Source organism: Eurosta solidaginis, chromosome 4 (genome assembly GCF_040869045.1).
Source record: "Eurosta solidaginis isolate ZX-2024a chromosome 4, ASM4086904v1, whole genome shotgun sequence".
In the NCBI taxonomy this organism is placed as follows: Eukaryota; Metazoa; Arthropoda; class Insecta; order Diptera; family Tephritidae; genus Eurosta; species Eurosta solidaginis.
In genome coordinates, this window is record NC_090322.1 from 188,101,050 (window position 1) to 188,123,467 (window position 22,418).

The 22,418-nt window shown below is 37.4% G+C and overlaps 2 protein-coding genes across 2 annotated transcripts in view; both read left to right on the forward strand.

Moving 5' to 3' along the window:
- The window catches only part of LOC137250791 (uncharacterized), a 373,639-nt gene that overhangs the window by 293,501 nt on the left and 57,720 nt on the right, over positions 1–22,418 (forward strand). The gene's annotated exons all lie outside the window — the stretch shown is intronic.
- Nek2 lies at positions 2,942–6,940 on the forward strand. Its single transcript, XM_067784265.1, has one exon. It carries the CDS (start codon positions 3,076–3,078, stop codon positions 5,611–5,613), a length of 2,538 nt encoding a protein of 845 aa, XP_067640366.1. The 5' UTR covers positions 2,942–3,075; the 3' UTR covers positions 5,614–6,940.

A 22,418-nucleotide genomic window follows, 5' to 3' on the forward strand; every position in this document is an offset into this window, starting at 1 on the left:
ATTCTACTTCTGGACTTCTGGAGAATTTCCGTTATTAGGTTGGTTTTTTCTACGACGAGTACGTTTTACGATTTCTGTATAACCTACACCAGGTAATAATTGTTTTTCCTCGAAATCATTGAATTTTTCACGGAATGAAACTAAACTCTCTTCTAACAATCCGTACAAAAAACCACACGTTTGCAAATCTGCTTTTTCACTTTGCAATGACTTACTCAATGAATGCAAAGCAGTCAAAATAGAGTTCCATAAAATTAACATGCCAAATTCGAATTTTTGCATTTTATTCACTATACACGTCGCCTCATAACGAGTATCAGTATTTTATGATTCATCATTAGCTATTATTTCTAGAGCCTCTAATATGATATCAAATGAATCGTAAACTGCATTCGTCGCATTCGATTGTGCTCCCCAGCGTGTAGTTGACAATGCCTTCAAAGCTTTCTCATTGTATATTTTATTTTTTGATACGCCCCAACCAAGGCGAATCCATACCAGGTGGTGGCAAAGTGAATTCAACCAATTTGCCGTGCAGAAGAATGTCAAGTCAAAAGAAAATTTTCATTGATTTCGATTAACTGACATATTGTTGTACAAGGCTTTGTATGGAAAATTATCAAGAAGAAGCAATCAGCTGATGGGATAACACCACCTCTACTGAATTCGCCTTGGCCCAACGATAGGTGGAAGCGGAAAAAAATTATATAATGTCTGCATAATGGCGAAAAAACCTACTGCATAAAACTAGCACTTCACAGCATGCTCTCCAACCAAATTAAGGGAATGCGCTGAACGGGGAACATAGATCGCATTCTCATTCAAACTCAATATTCTTGCTTGTACACCTTTATACTTCCCGGACATGTTTAATGCGTTTTCATATTATTGACCTCTACAATTTTGAATATCTAAACCACAGTCTTCAGTAAGAAACTTTAAAGTTTGATTCGCTAGACTTTCACCAGTATGACCTTCCAACTGAAGAAAAGTTATAAACCTTTTTTATTATTCAATATACTCTCCTTTCCCTTCGATATACTTCTTTGCATGCTCATACAATTTGTCAAATGAGTCGGAAATGTCCTTTTTAGGAACCTTGTCTAGTTTGTCGGTCGTCGCCTTTTGAATGCGGTCAATTGAGTTTTATTTATTTGAGTAAAATTTATTTTCAATTCTGATTATATTTTTCTTTCAATCTCTAGAATTTTATGTTTGTAAGAAAATTTTAGAAGTCTTTCATTTTTCGGGGGCCCCAGGCAACTACCCTGTTAATGCGGCCCTGAATCCAGCTAACAAGTAAGGAAAAGCAGACCTTCTAGGAAAGTATATGTGTGTGTGTTTGTATAGAACAGGATCTTGGCGAGATTTAATAAGAGCAGGGTGGATCAATAAGTACTAATGAATAATAGTCTATTGACAGCGGAGGTGCAGTTTCTTGAATATTCACTTAATTAATGGGAGGACTTCGGTCATGGAAATCGGTCAGCTATAAAAACACAACGAAATCTCATAATATTGCGATAAGATCATTTAAGACTGTCCTTGCGATATACTTATGTATAGTCTTACTTGAGACGAGAACAAGAACGCTCCTATAGTTAAAGCTTATATTCAAAATATCTCGAGGCAATCAATTTTTAAAATTGACATGTCGTTTTTTTCGCCTTGAGAAGGTATCCATTTTTATACTCAGCGTGCTTTGCATACATAGTATATTAACTTTGATTGGATAACGGTTGGTTGGAAGAAATCGAGATAGATATAGACTTCCATATATCAAAATCATTAGTATCGAAAAAAAATTTGACTGAGCCATGTCCGTCCGTCTGCCCGTTAACACGATAACTTTAGTAAATATTGAGAGATCTTCACCAAAGTTTGTACAAGAGCTTATATGGACTAGATTGGTGTTGAAAATGAGCGAAATCGCATGACAACCACGCCCACTTTTTATATATACAACATTTTGGAAAACACAAAAAACCTGATTATTTAGTAAATAATACACCCAGAAAGTTGAATAAAAGTTGATAAAAATTTGCACAATTTTTTTTTTAAATATACGTGGTACTGCCCACTTGTGATAAAATCGATTTTACAAATATTATTAATCATAAATCAAAAATCGTTAGACCTATCGTAACAAAATTCGGCAGAGAGGTTGCCTTTACTATAAGGAATGGTTTGAAGAAAAATTAACTACATCGACATTAACGACATTTTATATACAAGATTTTTAAAAGGGTCGTGGACGAATAAAATAACCTATATCTTTGCAAAAAAGAGCTTTATATCAATGGTATTTCATTTCCCAAGTGGATTTATAACAGTAAATAGGAAAAATTTCAAATAAAAAAAATAAATAAATGGCGCGGCACCGCCCCTTTTATGACTAAGCAATTTTCTAATTTTCAAAGAAAAATTAACGCATCGTAATAAAATTGGGTACACAAATTTTCCCTATGACAGGAAATATTTCTAGAAAAATGGACGAGATCGGTTAAAGATCACGCCCACTTTTATATAAAATATTCTTAAAAGGGTCGTAGACGAAAATAGTAAGCTATATCTTAGCGAAAAAGAGCTTTGTATCAATAGAATTTCACCAAACAAAACGCTCGCAAACGGCAGTTCCTACATTGTAAGTTTTGGAATTTGCTCTTTTGTGCAGGGGCTTTCTTCTTGGGTCGCTTTTCTAGGGCGTACTACATCTCAATCTTCACTGAGTTCATCGCCACTCTGCTGTGTTAGTAAAAATGTGAATCACTTATGCTCCAGGTCTGTATTTATTGCCCTACTCTCGTAATATTTTTTTTTGTTATGCTAGAGAGAACCTAAAGCTGAGATGTTCAATCTGAGCTCCTCAGCATCAAACCTGTTCGCTAGCAGAAGTGTGGAATTTCAATAATATCGTGCGCTCTGCCAAAAGCCTATAACCGTTGATCATTTCACGCTGAGAACAGTCTACAGTACGTACCATATCAGAGCGGATCTTGTGCGCGTGGAGCGGTGTAAAAGTAAATATCTAAGTAAAACCGAATTACTTAAGTGATCGATCGGCAATACCATAGCATGTCTGCAACAACAAGCAGTGGTGCAAGTAGCGCTAGTGATACTTCAGTGACGGACGCGGATTCCAGTTTTAAGTTTGCCAATAAAACGTTGCAAGACTATGAAGTTATATCGGTCATTGGCAATGGCACTTTTGGTACGTGTTTTAAGGTGCGAGACAAACATACCGGTGAATTGTATGCGTGGAAGGGGATCGACTACGATGAGTTGAGTGAATCGAAAAAAGCCTCATTGGTATCGGAAATACGTGTTTTGCGTCAACTGCAACATCCTAATATTGTGCAATATTATCATCATTTGGTGAATCATGAAGCCAAATCCATATTCATAGTGATGGAGTGCTGTGAGGGTGGAGATCTAGCTCAACTCATCAAACGCGCACGCAATGAACGTAAACGATTCGAGGAGCGCTACATATGGCGTGTGCTCTTTCAGGTATGCAAGGCGCTGCAAGTGTGCCACAATAAGATAAAGAAGGGCACCATACTGCATCGTGATATCAAACCGGCGAATATATTTCTCGATGCAGAAGGCAATGCTAAGTTGGGCGATTTTGGTTTAGCGCGCATGTTGCGCAAAAATCAAAATTTCGCAGCTACTTTCGTCGGCACGCCATACTACATGAGTCCGGAGTTGGTGAAGGGTTCGCAGTATGACCGCAAATCAGATGTGTGGGCGGTGGGTTGTTTGGCCTATGAAATGTGCGCATTACGCACACCCTTTCAAGCATCAAAATTCGATGAGCTCACTGAGAATATTGCCAATGGTAAATTTAATCACATACCGGCTGTGTATTCCAGCGATCTACAAGAGATTATAGCTTACATGCTGTCCGTGGACAGTGCACAGCGTCCTAGTATTGAGGTGATAACGCGACATCCGACAGTGGTGCGTAACATAAATGAATTGGGTAATGAATTCCCAACATTAATTACAGCTGAACATGATTTCTACGTGCTTGGTAACGACGACCAGAAAATCGACGTGCGTTGTCGATTGCAATACAGTCCGGTTATGGAATTGTCTAGCACCATGTATACTGAACGAAATAGCTTTAATGAAGCATATGGACAAAGACGTTTAAGCATTGCCTTCACACCAGATCTACGCACCGAACTCTTTTCTTCGGTTAAGCGTCGCTTATTTCCGAGAAGTACATTACAGCGCTCTGATCCCGAGCTCTATGAGAGCATCAAACATGCACACTATACCAGTATAAATGGTGGGGCGTCGTTGTTACCACCTATTCCACCACCTAAACCAGCTTCATTTGCGAACTCATCACCTGGCAAAGTTACAATTTCACGCGAACTTATTAGTCCAGCGCAGATAACGGAGAATGTATTTAATGAAGCTTTGCAAGATCGTTTACGCGCCATACGCGCCCAAGAATCGCTGCTACAGCAGAGAGAGCTTAATTTGGAAGAGCGCGCGCGCGAATTGAATGAGCGCGAGAAACGTTTGCAGCTATTGGAGGCTATGCTGCACAAACGGGTGTTGGAAGTGGCGACAAAAGAGAAAGCACACACCGCTGATCTTAGCAAAGAAGCGGAGCGCCGAAGTTCTGAGTCTACAGCGAAACCAACAACATTGGCCGCGCAACCGCAGCCGCCACCTCCAATACCGCCACGCAAGTCAAGTAAAGTAAAACAACATGATGATACTTATTGCAGCATAGAAGACACACAACTCGAGTCGCCGACCATTGCTAAGATGAGTTTACCATTAACTAAGATATTGCCGACTTTGCGTCGTGTTACATTCCAATCGCCGCAAAAGTTTACGAATTACCATATAGAACAACTAGCCGCCGATGCTGCGCAGGTGAAGAATGCAGGCACACTTCTTACGAATGCAAGCTCCAAACGTCAAACCGAGCAGCTACAAGGTAGCATTTCGAGTAAAGATAGTCGAGATTCTGTAGATAGCGGTATTGTTACCAATACTGTAGCAACAGTCGCGCAACCATCGACATCGAATACAGCACAAACACGGCGTCGCTCGATATTAGCTTCGATTTTTCGTTTGCATCGCAACAGTAAAGTCGCATCGCAACCAGATTCCAGCATCAAAAATGTGACCAGCATTCATGAGACATTAGTTTACAATACAACCAATCAGCGACTACCCCCCAGCTCACCAACCAAGCCACGTTTACCATTCGCCCCACCCGTTGCACAGGTACTCGCCAAATGTGAAACATCCGAACTCAGTAGCATTTGGACTAAAGAACATAAACGCGCAGCTTTCGATATGTTAGCCGCTATGAATGCGGGCCAAAGTATGACTTTTAAAGCTCAATCAAATGTTGCACCGTATACTGGCAGTGCAGCTCATATTGCTCCGCACACGTTAAGTGGACGTCACAAATTTAGGCAATCGGCTCGTGAACGCCACAATGCTACGCTGCGGCGCCATCACAACATGCGGCGTTCACTAATGATGCCATCGCGTAGCCTCGAGCCTGTAGCGGCTGCCAGCGCTGGTGCAGTGCTAAGTATTTGTAGTAATGGTAGACGTGAGAAGATGCTGGTATAGTAAAGAAGTTTATGAGGCTAACATGTTGTATTGATTCAGGCCGTCAGGGAAAAGTCAGTGTCAAAGATAATCTTGTCTGTTTTTTTATCGCTTACTCATAACCTCGCGCAGCCCATGTTCCATCACTTGGTTTTATATACCGGCGTTTAGAGTTTCGACCCCAAGTGATCTTTTGTGTAATCTTCTTACAGTTTTGTATGGAAGCTGTGGTGCACAGTGGGAAATGTTGTAAAAATAGTTTTCAAAATTAAATACCCCGCAAACCAAGTTTCAGTAACACAAACAAAGGCGAAAATGTCAGTAAATTGAAATCAATTTCTTTTCACTTGACATTCTTCTGCACGGCGAATTGCTTGAATTCGCTTTGCCACCACCTGGAATGGATTCACCTTGGTTTGTGTTATTGAAACTATGCAACCAAATTTAAAAAAAAATATTAGAAAAATTCTGCAAACTCGACAAGTCTGCATGAAAATGTCGAATCTTTTATTTAGAGTGAGCAAAATCAATCAATTTTACTTGAAATAAACTAAAAGTTAAACATATACTCGTATGTAAGTCTTTCATATTTGCATTGATTTGTGACAATTTTTTTCGAAGGGTATTTCAGATATTCTTTTGTACAAAAAATAAAACTATGCGTCCTTCATTTAGATTGTACTTTGTGAGTCTAAAGTAGGGCTGTGAAATGCATCTGGATTTTTCAACTATCCGGATAAACACCGGATAGCTAATCAAAAAATCCGGCTATCCGGATTCATAAATGGAAAATCCGGATATCCTCTGTTCGGCTATCCGGATACGTAAATGGAACATCCGGATATCCGTATGTCCGGATACTGGAATATAAAAGCTGAATACCTGCATATCAGAATTGAACGAAACAAACATCGAAAAATTATTCACCAAAGATGTTTGTACATTATTAAATTAACGTAAAAAATTAAAAAGCTACAATTTTACAAACAAGTGAAAATAAGAACAGTGCCATTTGTTTATATTGTGAAAAAACGCTGTTAATTGATTTAAATGCCCTACAAATTTATTTTTATTAACGTTAAATAAACATATATGGTAAATCAATTTGTTGCTTGCACTGGATATCCGAAAATACGGTTATTATTAATAAATTCGGATAGTTTCACATACGAATATTAACCGGATATCCATGCGGTCCGTATTTTATCCGTGTCAACGGATATCCGTATGGATATCCGAATATTCGGATAGTCCCAGCCCTAGTCTAAAGTTGATCAGGCTACAAAACTGCATATTCAAAAAACTTTTCAAAATTCTAAATAAAAAATGTGGAAAAAAATAAAAAAAATTTGAATGAAATGTTCATGAAAACTTCGAGTTCCTAAAAATGTGTTTGAGATTGGTTTTATAGTTTCATTTACGTAATTCTTGAATTTTTTGGCTGATCTAAAATAAGTAAGAATATATTTATATCATTTATGAAATTTGCTAAAAACTGCCACTACTGTTCGTGTTCGTAACTGTAACTCGAAAATCATTCTATTTCCATGATATGTAAATACCATATTTGGATTCAAAATTTAGCATAGGATTCGTGTATTAAATGACGTAGTTATAAAGATTTTTTACATTTATTTTATTTTAAAACAAAACTCGTCGAAAATTCCCACTGTGTTGCAGCAGAAAATATGTGCATTAACTACGCCAAGCTCATATACTATGTATTTAATATTGTGATGTGAATTAAGTTCCCTTTGTCTATAAGATTTGTAAAATTATAATTATAAAATTATTACTTTGTAATTTTTCTATTTAACGGTTAATAAATAAGTACACATATAACAATGTGTAATACCAAATAATTAAATTTGTTCAGTAAATGTGATTTCGGTTTATGATCTATTGCAAACTTTAAAGAAATTTTAGGTGTTAAACCATCGAGCTTCCACATTAACCATTTGTGGCTGGATGTGAGTGGCACTTAGTGCGTCTTCTTTTATGGGCTCACTTAAGTTTGAGCAATGGCTATTAGGTGGAACTGACTGACATCTAAGAAGCTTAGAAAGGATTGCACATCCATGTGTTACCTTAACGATAATCAATGGCCAGTAAGTAGGTTGTCACAGAGAAGAGAAAAATTAAGATGAATAAGATTTATTGGTATATACTGCGGATGAAGAAAGCTTCTACACTGAAAGAAATGGTGCTAGTAAAATCAACAAATCGGTTCTGTTGTTCTTGACTTAACGGAGATTCGGTGAAATTGATCGAATTATGGTTAATTCGACCGAGTTCTTTGTCAAGCGAACAAATTAGTTTAGTCATTTAAACAGAATAGAAATTGTGGCTCATAAGTTAACAAAATTCTGTAAAATTGACATATTCCTAATTAATCCAGGCGCGCAGGGGAGGTTTTGGTAGTTAAAATCTCCTCCAAAAACTCCTGGTCATTATTTGAGTATAAGCAATTTAAATAATACGTAGATATATATTTTGCTATTTGACGGACACCGTGGTGTGGTGGTAGCGTGCTCCGTCTACAACACCGGATGCCCTGGGTTCAAACCCCGGGCAAAGCAACATCAAAAATTTTAGAAATAAGGTCTTTCAATTAGAAGAAAATTTTTCTAAGCGAGGTCGCCCCTCGGAAGTGTTTGGCAAGCGCTCCGGGTGTATTTCTGCCATGAAAAGCTCTCAGTGAAAACTCATCTGCCTTGCAGATGCCGTTCGGAGTCGGCATAAAATCATGTAGGTCCCGTCCGGCCAATTTGTAGGGAAAATCAAGAGGAGCACGACGCAAATTGGAAGAGAAGCTCGGCCTTAGATCTCTTCGGAGGCTATCGCGCCCATTGTAAATTTTACCAAGTAGCGCAACTAACAGCTGATCGGTGAAAATTCGCACATTCACACGCACAGTTCACGACTCAGTTTCAAAACAAAACTTTAGATTATTTAATTCAAATTTTAAAGTGGTATAATCCTTACAAATTTATGTATACAGAATATATATGGCGTTTTTGTTGTTATTAAAACAATAGTTTTATTTATATTAAAGCTTTTATCATTTTTTTTTTTAACTTTGAAAAATCTCCGAACACCATTCCTTCATTATATGACATTCGACTGCCTAGTCCACTGCCTTCCACTCTATTCGCAACATAACCTCTACTTAAGCTGCCAAACTATATAGTAAACAATGATCGCGCCTTACATTTATTTTATTTTTTATATTTTGTTATGTCGTGTTTTCTAATTGCCAGTTGCCAGGCAAAAAACAGCAATAATGACATTAAAAAGAGTATGTATGTACAATAACACATAAATTTGGCAGTTTTTCTTAAAGCCGGTACACATTCGGATTTTGCCTCGTTTTGGCATTTGCGTTGCGCAAACAGCTGACTTTGAACACACATGTCTGGATTACAATCCAACAAGCAAAGTAAACGTAATGTAAGTTTATAATAAGTTTTCTAAAAAAAAAAAAAACATTAGGCTTACCAAACCTTGATTTTTTGTTTATAAATCGTTTAGAAATAAGCGTCAAATAATCGAAACGGCTCCTTGCTTTTAAGCTTATAAAAAATTGCTAAAATAAAGCTTTTTATAAATATTTTTCTAATGCTTTTTTAAACGATAGTTTTTATTTTTTTCTTTACTCCTTATTCAGTCTATGATTTACAATAATTTTACAGACAATTAACAAAAGTTTCTTATACATAAGTAAAAAGTGTTAAAGAATCAATTATTTCAATAATTTATACGTATAATACATGTGTATATATTAGACTAGGTCGATTTAGTAACCGGTATCGCCCCATCGATTTTTCGATATGATTTGGGTTCAGCAAAAAAGTTCCACTACCCAAAAAAATAATTTTCGAGCCTGCGAATTTTTTTTAGGTTTTTCAAAAAACCGTAAAAATCAAAAAAAAAAAATTTCACAGGCTCGCAAATTATTTTTTTGCATGTGCGTAGTGAAACTTTTTTTCCTGGGCCCAAATCATATCGAAAAATCGATGGCGCGATATCGGTTAACTTTCGTCCATACAAATCGACCAAGGTTAGTACACATATATAATTTCCTAGTTTCATTCATACATTAAATCAAGTTTAGCTGCAATTCTAAAGCCGTGGTTACTCACGAACATACGTAGAAAAAACGTGTCAGCTGACACGACCTATCTTATGAGTGTGCAATGTAAACGAAAACTCACCGACGTGCAACGCCCGTACGTACGTAGCCCGGAACGTAGAAATCAAAACAATTTTGATTTTTTCCGTAAGAACGTGTCAGCTGATCGCTCTCTCACTAGACAGAGTTGCCTAGTAAACTTTTGTGCGCTAATTTTTGACCGTTTGCAATTTTATGCAAAAACGCCTAATTAAAGTTTGAAAAATTGTGAAAATAATTCGAAATAATTATGTAAAAGTGCTGATTATAAATATTTAATCTATTTATACTTATTTAATAGTATTCCGGCCTTTTACAATATCAAAAATTAAATTGGAAAAAGTTGATGTTTCCATAAGCATACATGCAAAATGGTCAATGGCAACAGTGCTTATCTGTAAACAATACACACACAAATATCTTATATACATGTACACAGACGCACACATTGATTCCTACGGGCTTGAGAGTTCGGTCAAACGTGCTTCGTACGACAAACGGCCGTACGTACGGCACACGTCGGTGGGTAATTGCCGCATAACGCATTCTTGGGGAATTCAAGAAGCGGTTTAAATACAGCCATTCTCTTTCATATACAAACGTTTATGTAAATAATTTAAAAATTTTGCAAGATGAAAAAAGTTGAAAAAGAAATTTTTCGTGTTTTACAATTTCCTTTCACAGTTAAAATATTATAAACATTTACCCTCAACGCTTACAAAATATTTTCTGAAAAACTTTAAAATATATTTAATATTGAAAACGCTTATATATCGTTTAACACAGCAAGTTTACTTAAAGTTACTTTTAAAAACATTTACAGAAATGCCTGTTGGGAATGTTCTCAATCAATAGACAGCGCAAAGGGAACGCCAAATAAAAAACTCTTTAATCTAAACTTTTTTTGTTTATTTGACTACTAAAACGGTCAATTACGAATCAACGATCTGTGCGCAGTTGATTCAACATCTTGTTGCGATGGATAAAAGTTGACAGCGGATAATTCGATTGAATTGACCCATATTTCGGTTGATTTTACCAGTCTTTTTCTTTCAGTGTATGATGGTGGTACGAGTCGATATTAAAATATCGGATGATGTATACTAGGAGGGTCATGTCGTTACTTCTGCCAGCGATCGCTACGTGATAAATTGACCTCCGCTATTTTGGATCAGTAGATAGCCAAGTAACTTAGGAGATCTAACGACGTTAAGGTTATGCCTTCCGACAGTAGCAAAACATTTTCCCTGACCACTTCAACGTCAAAGTAGCCTATTAAGACTTTTTTGTAGTGACGGAGGCAACTTCCGTATCTACAATAGTGTCAAACTCGTCTCAGTTCGGTTATACTTATATGGCCACAGCTGAAAGGAATTTTTTGTTGTGTCAAGCAGTTAATTTTCACAAAAGCCGCAAACTTTATCGCATATACATTGATCTTGACTTTGGTGCGATATAAAGAAGGAGATTGAAGAAGAATTCATTCTGAATGTAATACTTGCACGTACATATGCATAAACTCGTACTAGGTATGTACCGATTTGTATACATATACATTTTTCTCATTCATTAAACTATGGTCACGAGTTCTAAACAGCTCTTTGCAAATATTTTATCTTCTCATTGTGCTTACACTACCTGCTTGGTCATCTTTGCTGCTTGGTGCATGCTCCAGCGCAAGGGAAGCATACGTTATTTGGCATAGAGGACGAAACTTGTTAAATATTTGACAGCGATTATTTGTATATACGCACAATGCTATAGACACATCCAAAAGTGTGTTATGGTAACGCATCTACGATGGAACCAGTAAGGAAGGCGGTCGGCATGATGTAGTGGTGCACAGTGGCTAGTCATTGTCGGCTGGGGCGGGTCCTTGCCAACCTTACTGTTCCTGCGCCATAAGCAGAAAAATGTTCCTATCATGCCTATCAAAACGAGCAGCTGTCAAATTCAAAAAACCTGGCAGAAGCGCAGAGACCGACTCAAAACGCTTATCAATACAAAATAAAACAACATCCGGCTGAACCGGATGTCACGGACAGACCGTTAACATTCCAAAAATTTAAATTCAAATTCAAAAAAAAACTGACGCAAAAAATACTACCGAACCGGACATGGCCGGTTACTAACGCTGAAAATCAAATTCAAAAAAAAAAACCGCTGAAAAACCAAACAATAACAAAAAAAGCTGAAAAAATTAAAAATAAAAAGAAAAGGGCCGAATATACATAGGGGGCGCCGCGGGTGGTGTTGCGACGCCCGGTGCTTTATCCCACCCTCAAATAACCATGGCCACCGACGCACCTAAAATTTCGGTGGCCCCTTACCTGTATACCTTAGGTGCCCTCTAAAAGAAAGGAGACCTCAGCATTCCCATTTACAATTTAGATTTATTGACAGTTCATACTAATTAATAACTTATGCATTAAATTTTTAGGATTCTATCGAGAATTTCTAAGTTTCACATGTGATGCTAGAGTTTACGTTTATTCCGAATTACATTTACATCGCATACAATTATTCGGATTCAACTCCTTATATGTCTTACAGCCTAGTGGTTTCGTATATAGTGTAGAAAATGTTTTGAATGTACTAAATATCTTTTGGTTTTTAATTACTAGTGCAATTACATTAAATTCATTTTTATGTATTTCATTTAGTTTGGGGAATTCTTCCTCTTCTTCCTTTTTTTTTTTTTTTTGTGCAAGGGTTCATTCGCGACGTTATTTGAAAATACAAAAAAAAACGTCTGAAACGAGTTTATTGTTCCGGGTTCAAAAGGACATCGCTCCCCAACCCCTGTTGCATCTAGGTTATAACTCTCGCAGAAAGGCCTATGTCGCTAATGTGTAATGCATTACCCATTTACATGGCTTTCGCAGGTAAGTATAAAAAAAATTTATGGTTCCGAGTGACACATTCAAATATGTAAGGTATTATATATATACTAGTGACACTATTCTGTAACTCGACTGGAATAAAATTATCTGCAGAACTCACACTTTCATAATTTTGGTTTTCTATTTCTTGACTGTATTGACCTTTCACAAGCTTTACAGAACAATGGTTCTTATTCGCAAGATTGCAGAACGGGTTTTACATTGCACTTATCCGACGGGTCAACAGAGTTAAGAGCACCAAAGTGTCCGAATGCATATACCGTACGTTCGAATCGAGTTACAGAAAGGGGTCTTTAGGTTCATTAAGCGTGCTTGGAATGAATTACAAAAATTTGAAACGATAATCTGTAAGTGACGAATTTTATCACTTCACATAGATACATAATACAATTTCACCGAGTTGGAACGGACTCACCCAGTTTCAAACGTTGTTGTTGTAGTTGGTGTTGGTACTGTTGTTGTTGCTGTTGCTGCTGCTGAACCTGCTGCTGCTGAGTGTGCGTATGTTGCTCAGATGTTGCTGGCTGGCGTTGATGAGGTGTGATTATCGTGCCATTAGGTAGAATGTTATAGGGCAATGCTTGACCATTGGACACCACCCAATATTTGCTCAGCTCGTTTAGATGATGGTTTTGCGTTTGTTGTTGCAATTGTAATTGTTGCAATTGTTGTGTATCATTAATATGTTGCTGTGGTGAATGGCGCTGTGTTTGTTGACATGTCACTCTAGGAGTGGTACGTCTGGCGTCTTGGCATATGACGGTGCCGGGGTCACTGGATATGGTTGGGGCTATTGCAGTTGGTGTGGATGGAAATGACACCGCTAAGCCAACACCACTATGGCTAAGTTGAGGAACCGTGTATATTACGTGGCAATCGTTGGGAATATTCCAACATTCCCGCGCTCCTCGCATACGCAGAGAAGGCAACGCCGATGCCTTCCAATTACTATTTATTAGTATTCACGATGTTCGGGAATTTAGCACGTCCTGAGAGTAGGTTAAAACGGTTTCAACGTGGCCACCGGCTAGCTTACTTCGTTTTTAATTGAATTCACTCATTTCGGAGACAATTTTCGGGTTAAAACGTTAAAATGTAAACTTCCCGTATGTAGCTCCTTAGCCTTTCAAAATTTGGCTATGTATATAAGCACGGCTTTGAGGAATTCCGAAAATACGATGAACATATGTAGAGGAGTGTTTTACGATTGCTATAAACCGCCCAAATTTTGATGGTGAACTATCTGTATTTGAGAACGCGCTCGTCAGTTCCACCAACTATATGTGGATGCACTTAAGTATCCTGTAATTTTTCACTTGACCACTTTTTGGTCACGAGGGTTGTGTGCTCTACCGCTTCAGACCGCCAGCAAAAAGGAAAAGAAAGTTTTTTCTTCCTCGGAAACTCGTGGTGGTTTTTTCTTCCTTTTTTTTTCTTTTTTTTCCCTCCTCTAGTGATGGCCGGTCTGTCTGTTCCCTTCTTTTTCGATATTTTTCATCGCAACCCTTTCCACATCGCTAGGTGTGTTCCCGTGAACACGCTCCCAAGTGGGTCGTAGCCGTAGACCGTAGCAGCAGACCGTAACAAGTGTAGTAGGATACCGAGTACTTTTGGAACCGGGTTTGCCGATTTTCTATTATTTGGCTAGGTTCTATGAGATAAAACTTGTTCTATTCACTAAGAGAACACATCTTTGGATAATATTAGCTGTGTTTTTCTACATCTATATACATATAGGCTTAAACTTTATATGGACTGCTAAGCGTTAAACTTTATCTACACTCCCGAAATTGCTGCGCAGAAAATTAATACTCCTAAATTTCAATAAGCATTATACTCAGATGCAACTGAAATGTTTTACCTCTACAAATGGTGTGTGGCCGCTATTCACCGCAACCGATTCATCTATAGGTTCTACACTCTGGATTATGCCAACAGAGGTGTGTGTCTCCGCTTTTCGGTACAACCCGTTCTGTAGCTAATTATTTAACCACTGCCACTGCCGCTAGATGGGTATCCCAAACATTATCTAAGTGAAGTTAAGCGTTTTTGAGTATTGGTTTGGTATAACTCAAAATACATTATAAATACAAAGAGCATGTAGAGAATGACCTTGAGTGGAACCATTGGATATTTTTACACAACATTTACTTTGAATGTCATATGGGTTTTCACTACTATGTGGTAAACACAGAGGGAAATAGTAAGCTGGGAAATTTTTTTTTATGGAGATGAAAGGGTTTTGGGAACGAGTACTTTATCAAGAATCTACAATAAATTCAGCCTACCTTATTAAGGCATACTCTTGGCATTGGAGGTCACTGTGAATAAGAACGAGTAAGGACAGGACCTTTCACGAATGGAGCTGATCAAAAATCGTATCCCATTCGCGACATTTTCAATAAATATAATACAAACAAGTAAGGAAGGCTAAGTTCGGGTGTAACCGAACATTACATACTCAGCTGAGAGCTTTAGAGACAAAATAAGGGAAAATCACCATTTAGCAAAATGAACCTAGCGTAACCCTGGAATCTGTTTGTATGACATGGGTTTCGAATGGAAGGTATTAAAGAGTATTTTAAAAGGGAGTGGGCCATAGTTCCATAGGTGGACGCCATTTCGGGATATCGCCATAAAGGTGGACCAGGGATGACTCTAGAATGTGTTTGTACGATATGGGTATCAAATGAAAGGTGTTAATAAGTATTTTAAAAGGGAGTGGGCCTTAGTTCTATAGGTGGATGCCTTTTCGAGATATCGCCATACTGGTGGACCAGAGGTGACTCTAGAATGTGTGTACGATATGGGTATCAAATGAAAGGTGTTAATGAGTATTTTAAAAGGGAGTGGGACTTAGTTCTATAGGTGGACGCCTTTTCGAGATATCGACCAAAATGTGGACCAGGGTGACCCAAAACATCATCTGTCGGGTACCGCTAATTTATTTATATATGTAATACCACGAACAATATTCCTGCCATTCCAAGGGCTTTTGATTTCGCCCTGCAGAACTTTTTCATTTTCTTCTACTTAATATGGTAGGTGTCACACCCATTTTACAAAGTTTTTTCTAAAGTTATATTTTACGTCAATAAACCAATCCAATTACCATGTTTAATCTCTTTTTTCATATTTGGTATAAATCTATGGCATTATTTTAATTTTTCGTAATTTTCGATATCGAAAAAGTGGGCGTGACATAGTCGGATTTCGGCCATTTTTTATACCAAGATAAAGTGAGTTATATGAGTGAGTTCAGATAAGCACGTGGACTAAGTTTAGTAAAGATATATCGATTTTTGTTCAAATTATCGTGTTAACGGCCGAGCGGAAGGACAGACGGTCGACTGGGTATAAAAACTGGGCGTGGCTTCAACCGATTTCCCCCATTTTCACAGAAAACAGTTATCGTCATAGAATCTATGCCCCTGCCGAATTTTACAAGGATTGGTACATTTTTGTTCGACTTATGGCATTAAAAGTATTCTAGACAAATTAAATGAAAAAGGGCGGAGCCACGCCCAGTTTGAAATTTTCTTTTATTTTTGTATTTTAATTTTTTTGTTGGTTTTTGGCCTTCAGTTTGTAAAAATGTTTGTAAATTGTCGATCGACCTGGTACATCCAACGATTCCTGAAGATGACTTCTAATTGAAGTCGAAATATCGATAAATAAAAAACGACAATATATAACATATACAAATAAACAGTTTTCTTTATTTGTTATTTAATATTGTATGGCCTCGAGCTCGACAATTTACAAACATTTTTGTATTTTGTTGCACCATATCATTACTGGAGTTGAATGTTGACATAATTTACTTATATACTGTAAAGATATTAAATTTTTTGTTAAAATTTGAGTTAAAAAAATTTTTTTTTAAAGCGGGCGTGTTCGTCATCCGATTTTGCTAATTTTTATTTAGCACACATATAGTAATAGGAGTAACATTTCTGCCAAATTTCATCACGATATCTTCGACGACTGCCAAATTGCAGCTTGCAAAACTTTTAAATTACCATCTTTTAAAAGTGGGCGCCCATTGTCCAAAATTTTACAAATTTTTTATTTTGCGTCATAGGATTAACGCACCTACCAAGTTTCATCGCTTTATCCGTCTTTGGTAATGAATTATCGCACTTTTACGGTTTATCGAAATTTTCGATATCGAAAAGGTGGGCGTGGTTGTAGTCCGATTTCGTTCATTTTAAATAGCGATCTGAGATGAGCGCCCAAGAACCTACATACCAAATTTCATCAAGATACCTTAAAATTTACTCAAGTTATCGTGTTTACGGACGGACGGACAGACGGACACGGCTAAATTAATTCCTTTTTTCGCCCAGATCATTTTGATATATAGAAGTCCATATCTATCTCGATTAGTTTATGCCGTTACGGATTACCGTTATGCGAACAAAGTTAATATACTCTGTGAGCTCTGCTCAGCTGAGTATAAAAATAGATCCGTCCTTTGTATGAGGATACAAAGTTTGGGGCAGAAATGACGGTTTATATGGGGTGAATACTATATATACGACCGATCTCTATGATTTTTCATACAACAATATATGCTATATACATACGTAAAAATTTAGTGAAATTTGAGGCTTCTAGCTGTTAAAATGGTGTTGAAATTGCGAAAACTTTCTTATCTGTACAATCGGTTATAGGGGACATATGCTATACACATACACGACCGACCTCATCGATTTTTTCAGATAACAACATGTGCTATATACGACAGCATATGATGAAATTTGAGGCTTAAATATGATAAATTGAGGAAGACATAACAAAATTGCTATTTTCTGAAAAATTGGTTGTATGGGAGATATATGCTATAGTGGTTCGATCCGGCCGGTTACGATAAATGTCTAATCGTACATCTAAATATACCAGGTCCCCAAATATTATCAACATATTTCAAAAATTGAGAGACTAATTTGCATTTAAACAGGCTAAATCAACGCATCTCGTCATCCTGATAATTTCAGTATACTTATGAGTGGGTCTATCTCTTGTCTTTTGCGGACTTACAATTTTGAGATTCGTGACAAACTACATATACCATTTCATTTTCATGAAAGGTATAAAAAGTGGAGGCCTATTTTTGTACAGTTTTATCTCGAGTCAGCTAAGCAAGCTTGTGTAAATGGAAACATCCTGCTAACAAAGCGTTCCAGGTTCGTGTGCAAGGGGGCAGGTTCAACCCCCCATGCGCTTACAACGACTGAATTTTTTTCATAAAAAGTGGTAGATGGAAGAGCGCATTTGTTGACTGATAGCCAATACTATGAGCTTCCTTATGTGCAAACTGAATGTGTTAAAAACTCATACTTACTGAAACCAGCCTCAGTTAAAAGGCTTTTGTCAAAACTTTCCTGAAAAGAAAGCCTAGTTAGGGTGATATACACCTCAGAAATCGAATCACTTTTGCCCAATAGGAATTATGATGTGGACCCAAAATGGTTTAACAAATTTTAGCTGTTGGATTCATCTCGTTTTGGAGTTTTTGCTTTTCAAAGATTTTCGCCGATTTTAAGTATTAATATTTACCAGAAAAAAAAAATCGGCTTCCAGTTTGTTTAGGGCCCTTTTTTCTAGTCTTCTGGAATCGAGTTTCAGTTCTTCTGAAACTATTTCTCTTTCATATTCCAGTCAAACTTCTGCTCCATTCAGCGCCTTAAGGCTATTTTGGTTCTTTCAGGACCGGCACCCATCTTTTGCTTCTGTAACCCGATTATTCGTGTCCAACTTAGCATTTCTGAGTATCACTGCCATTCAAACTCTTGCACAAAAACCAGTTTGTTTTCGGCATCAACGGCTTGTTAGTTGGCTGTAGGTAATAAATCAGCAGCTTCTTGTGGCACAAGCTCAAGAGAAACGATCAACATTTTGGAAAACTAAGTACCTATGTACGTATGTACTTAAAATATCCAGCTTGTTACTCGACAAACAGAAGATAGTAAAAATATTGATACGCAGACGTGCAGACCAAAATACATTGCGTCTGTGGTTTTCGTCTAATAGTAAATATTTATTACTTGCGTACGCGTACACGAAAAGGAACAGCATGACTTTTGGTTTGTTTTGTATTGGAATACAAGACAGAGATGCTGTTATAACTTCTCTTAAGTCGGAAATAGTAGATTTGAGAAAGGCTGTAGTCGATTTGCTTAAGCTGGTTTCGGACAATGCTCTTAATGTAAACAAACAAAAAGAGTTGTCTGATAATGTTAATGTTCCTGCTTGCTCTTTGGTTATGCGGGATGCTGTCGCTGCTGCTGCCGATGATGTTGCTGGCGTACCAAAATCAAATACTGTTGATACGTCTATTAATAGCATGCCCGTGTTGACAAATAACTCTCTCACTCAGTCTTTGCTAAAAGGTAATGCGACTGAACATAATAATGTCAGAGACATACATTTGCCGAATAATAATACCCAGCCGTTTATTTCAAAGGGTGCAGATAATAAACTTGGTGCGAACCGTACTAACTCTAGTCCGACTGTGAAGGGTAGTAAGAAAAGCAAAACTAAACCAGTGTTAACGAATGTTTCCGCTGCTTCGGTGCCACTTTCTACTGCCTCTGTGTCTATCAACACTACTACCTCTTCTACTACTTGTGCCACTGGTACTAATACTTCGTTGCCAATGAGTTTCGCTACGGTGGTAGCCCAAAATAATAACCCATCAACTGCAAATTTTGGACTGCGGGATGCTCATACTGTGAGTAACACGCAGAATAATGATAATGTTCCTGCACCTTTACTGGTAGGGAGGAGTGCCAAGAAGAATCTAAGTAAGCCACTGGTTCTTGGCGTAAATACCAACTCGGAACTGTGTGTAGCTTCGAGTATGAAGTGGCTGCACGTCTCATCGTTCTTGCCCAAAGTGACCGAGGATGATATTTTAAGCTATGTCACGAAACATTCTGGCATTGGTAAAACTTATTTGAAATGCGACAAGCTCGTAAAAAGTGGTACCAATCTGTCCGAACTAAGGCGAGTCAGTTTTAAACTAGGCGTATCGGAATCTTATTACAACAAAGTTATTGATGCGAACATCTGGCCTGTTAATGTAATTCTACGGCCGTTCCGTTTTTTTCCAAGGGGCGGTGCAACTCAACAAGTGGTGTAGCAACATCCCTGAATTTCAAACCGAACTCTTTGCCGTTTAGTATATATTATGAAAATGCTTCTGGGCTTAGAACTAAGTCTAAAGCAGTATATGAATTTAGTTCACTTTTGGGTTATGATGTTTACGTTTTCGTGGAAACCTGGCTAAATGAAAATTTCTATGACAACGAGTATTTTGATCCCGAAATGTACAACGTATATAGAAAAGATCGAGATACGTTAAAAACTGGCCTGTCCCGAGGAGGTGGTACTTTAATTGCTGTTCGGCGTAAATATCACTCATCATCTATTTCACTGCAGAATGAGGACACTCGGTTGGATCAACTGTGTGTATGTGTCAATGGGTCGTCGACACTCTTTATATGTGTATCTTACATTCCGCCTGGTAGTATTGACAGTTTGTATAAAGCACATACTGATAATCTTATAGACCTAGTTTCTACGAAATCAGAGTGTAATTTTTGTATTTTAGGTGATTTCAATATAGGAGATGTGAGCTGGGCGCCAGTGGGCGAGAGTTTAACTTTGTACCCCAACAATGTAACTAGCTTTTCCGAAACGTATGTTGTTGACAACTTATTAAGCGTCAATCTTACTCAAATTAATTCAATTTTAAATAAACTGTTTAAAACATTAGATCTAATTTTTTTAAGTGAAGATATGAGTTTTTCTTTGGAAGAATGTCTCGACCCTCTGTCATGCCCCGGCTTGCATCATGTTCCTCTTGTCCTGCAACTGGAGTTTTACGAATTTAGAAATGTCGACTTAGATTTGCTACCGGATAATTACTGTTTCAAAAATTGCAACTTTAATGCCATTAGCGATAGAATCAATTTGCATGATTGGGATACTATATTTTCTGGGAAGAGTGTAAATGAATGCTTTGATCTTTTCAAAGTTAAAGTCAATGAAATTTGCTCCACTTTAATTCCTCGAGTGAAAAGGAAATGTTACAAAATACCTTGGTATACAAGAAAGTTGAAAAGACTTAAAAATTTAAGGAATAAGTTTTTTAAAAGGTATAAATTATCGAAGATGCGTCTTCATAAGGATAAATATTTATTATACTCAAGTAAGTTTAAATCTTTGAGTAAGAAACTTCATAAAGAGTATGTTGCTAAATTTGAAAGGAATATTAAGTTAAACCCTAAATCTTTTTGGCGTTACGTTAAGGCTAAAAAGTCGTGTGCAAGTATCCTATCTAAAGTTTCTTACAATGGAAAATCTGCGTATTCCCTCGGCGAAGCTGTCAACCTCTTTGCTGATTTTTTCGGGGCGAATTTTGAGACTGGGACGTTTCTCACCGAGGAACTAGATACGGAAAATGACACCCCTATTAATTTTGGTCAATTGTCCCTGACTCTTGAAGATGTCATTTGTGGCATCTCGGTGATCAAGTCGTCAGTGCAAATGGATGTAGATGGGTTCTGTTCTTTTTTGTTTAAAAATATTGCAGCAGTTGCGTATCCAATCTTATTAATTTTTAATAAATCTCTCAGGAATGGAGATTTCATAAACGCTTGGAAGGTAACGTCTATTACCCCGATATTCAAGAGTGGTAATAAAAGTAATGTTGCCAACTACCGTCCTATTTCTAAACTTTCCACTGTCTCGAAATTGTTTGAAATTGTAGTTAAGGATAAAATATTCTTCGCAGTAAAAACCTTGATTTCACCTAATCAGCATGGATTCATGCCTGGCAGATCAACTGTAACTAATCTAGCAGTATTTTCTGAATACTGTATTTCTTCATTTAATAGGAGGGCGCAAGTTGATACTATCTATACCGATTTTTCGAAGGCTTTTGACAAAGTCAACCATTCATTACTAATATCTAAACTTGCTGGCTTCGGCTTCCATTCTAGTATGCTATCTTGGGTGAGATCTTACTTGGCAGATCGTAGCTGTGTTGTTGTGGTAGATGGTATTTCTTCGCGGTCGTTTACTGCCAATTCTGGTGTACCCCAAGGGAGCGTGTTGGGTCCCTTATTATTTGTTATCTTTATTAATGCCATACGTCATTGTTTCAGTTATGCTGAATTCTTATTGTTTGCTGATGACTTGAAAATTTTTGCATCAATCACGACTCAATCTGAGTCCACTATGCTCCAAGCTGATCTTGATAACGTAATGGACTGGTGTAAACGGAATCGTCTGCTTTTAAATATAAGTAAATGTTTTAGTATTACCTTTGCTAAAACTCGAAATGTTCTTCCTGTTTCGTATCATATTGGGGACTCTACGCTGAGGGTTGTTGATGAAATATCAGATCTTGGTGTAGTCTTTGATGCGAAGTTTCTATTCCACAGTCAGATTAATTATGTCATTGCGAAGTCTTATTCCACACTCGCGTTCATTCGCCGTTTCAGTATGGATTTTAGTGATCCTTATACTTTAAAACTTTTATTTACAACCCTAGTGCGGTCTAAACTAGAATATGCTGTTTTCATTTGGAGGCCGTACCATGCCTGCCATATAGACCGACTTGAGCGTATTCAAAAAATATTTTTGCAATTTGCCCTTCGGTCTTTGCGTTTTCAGGACCCTGTTCCAACATACAGTTATAGGTGTCTTTTAATTAACCTTAAATCTTTAGTGAGTAGAAG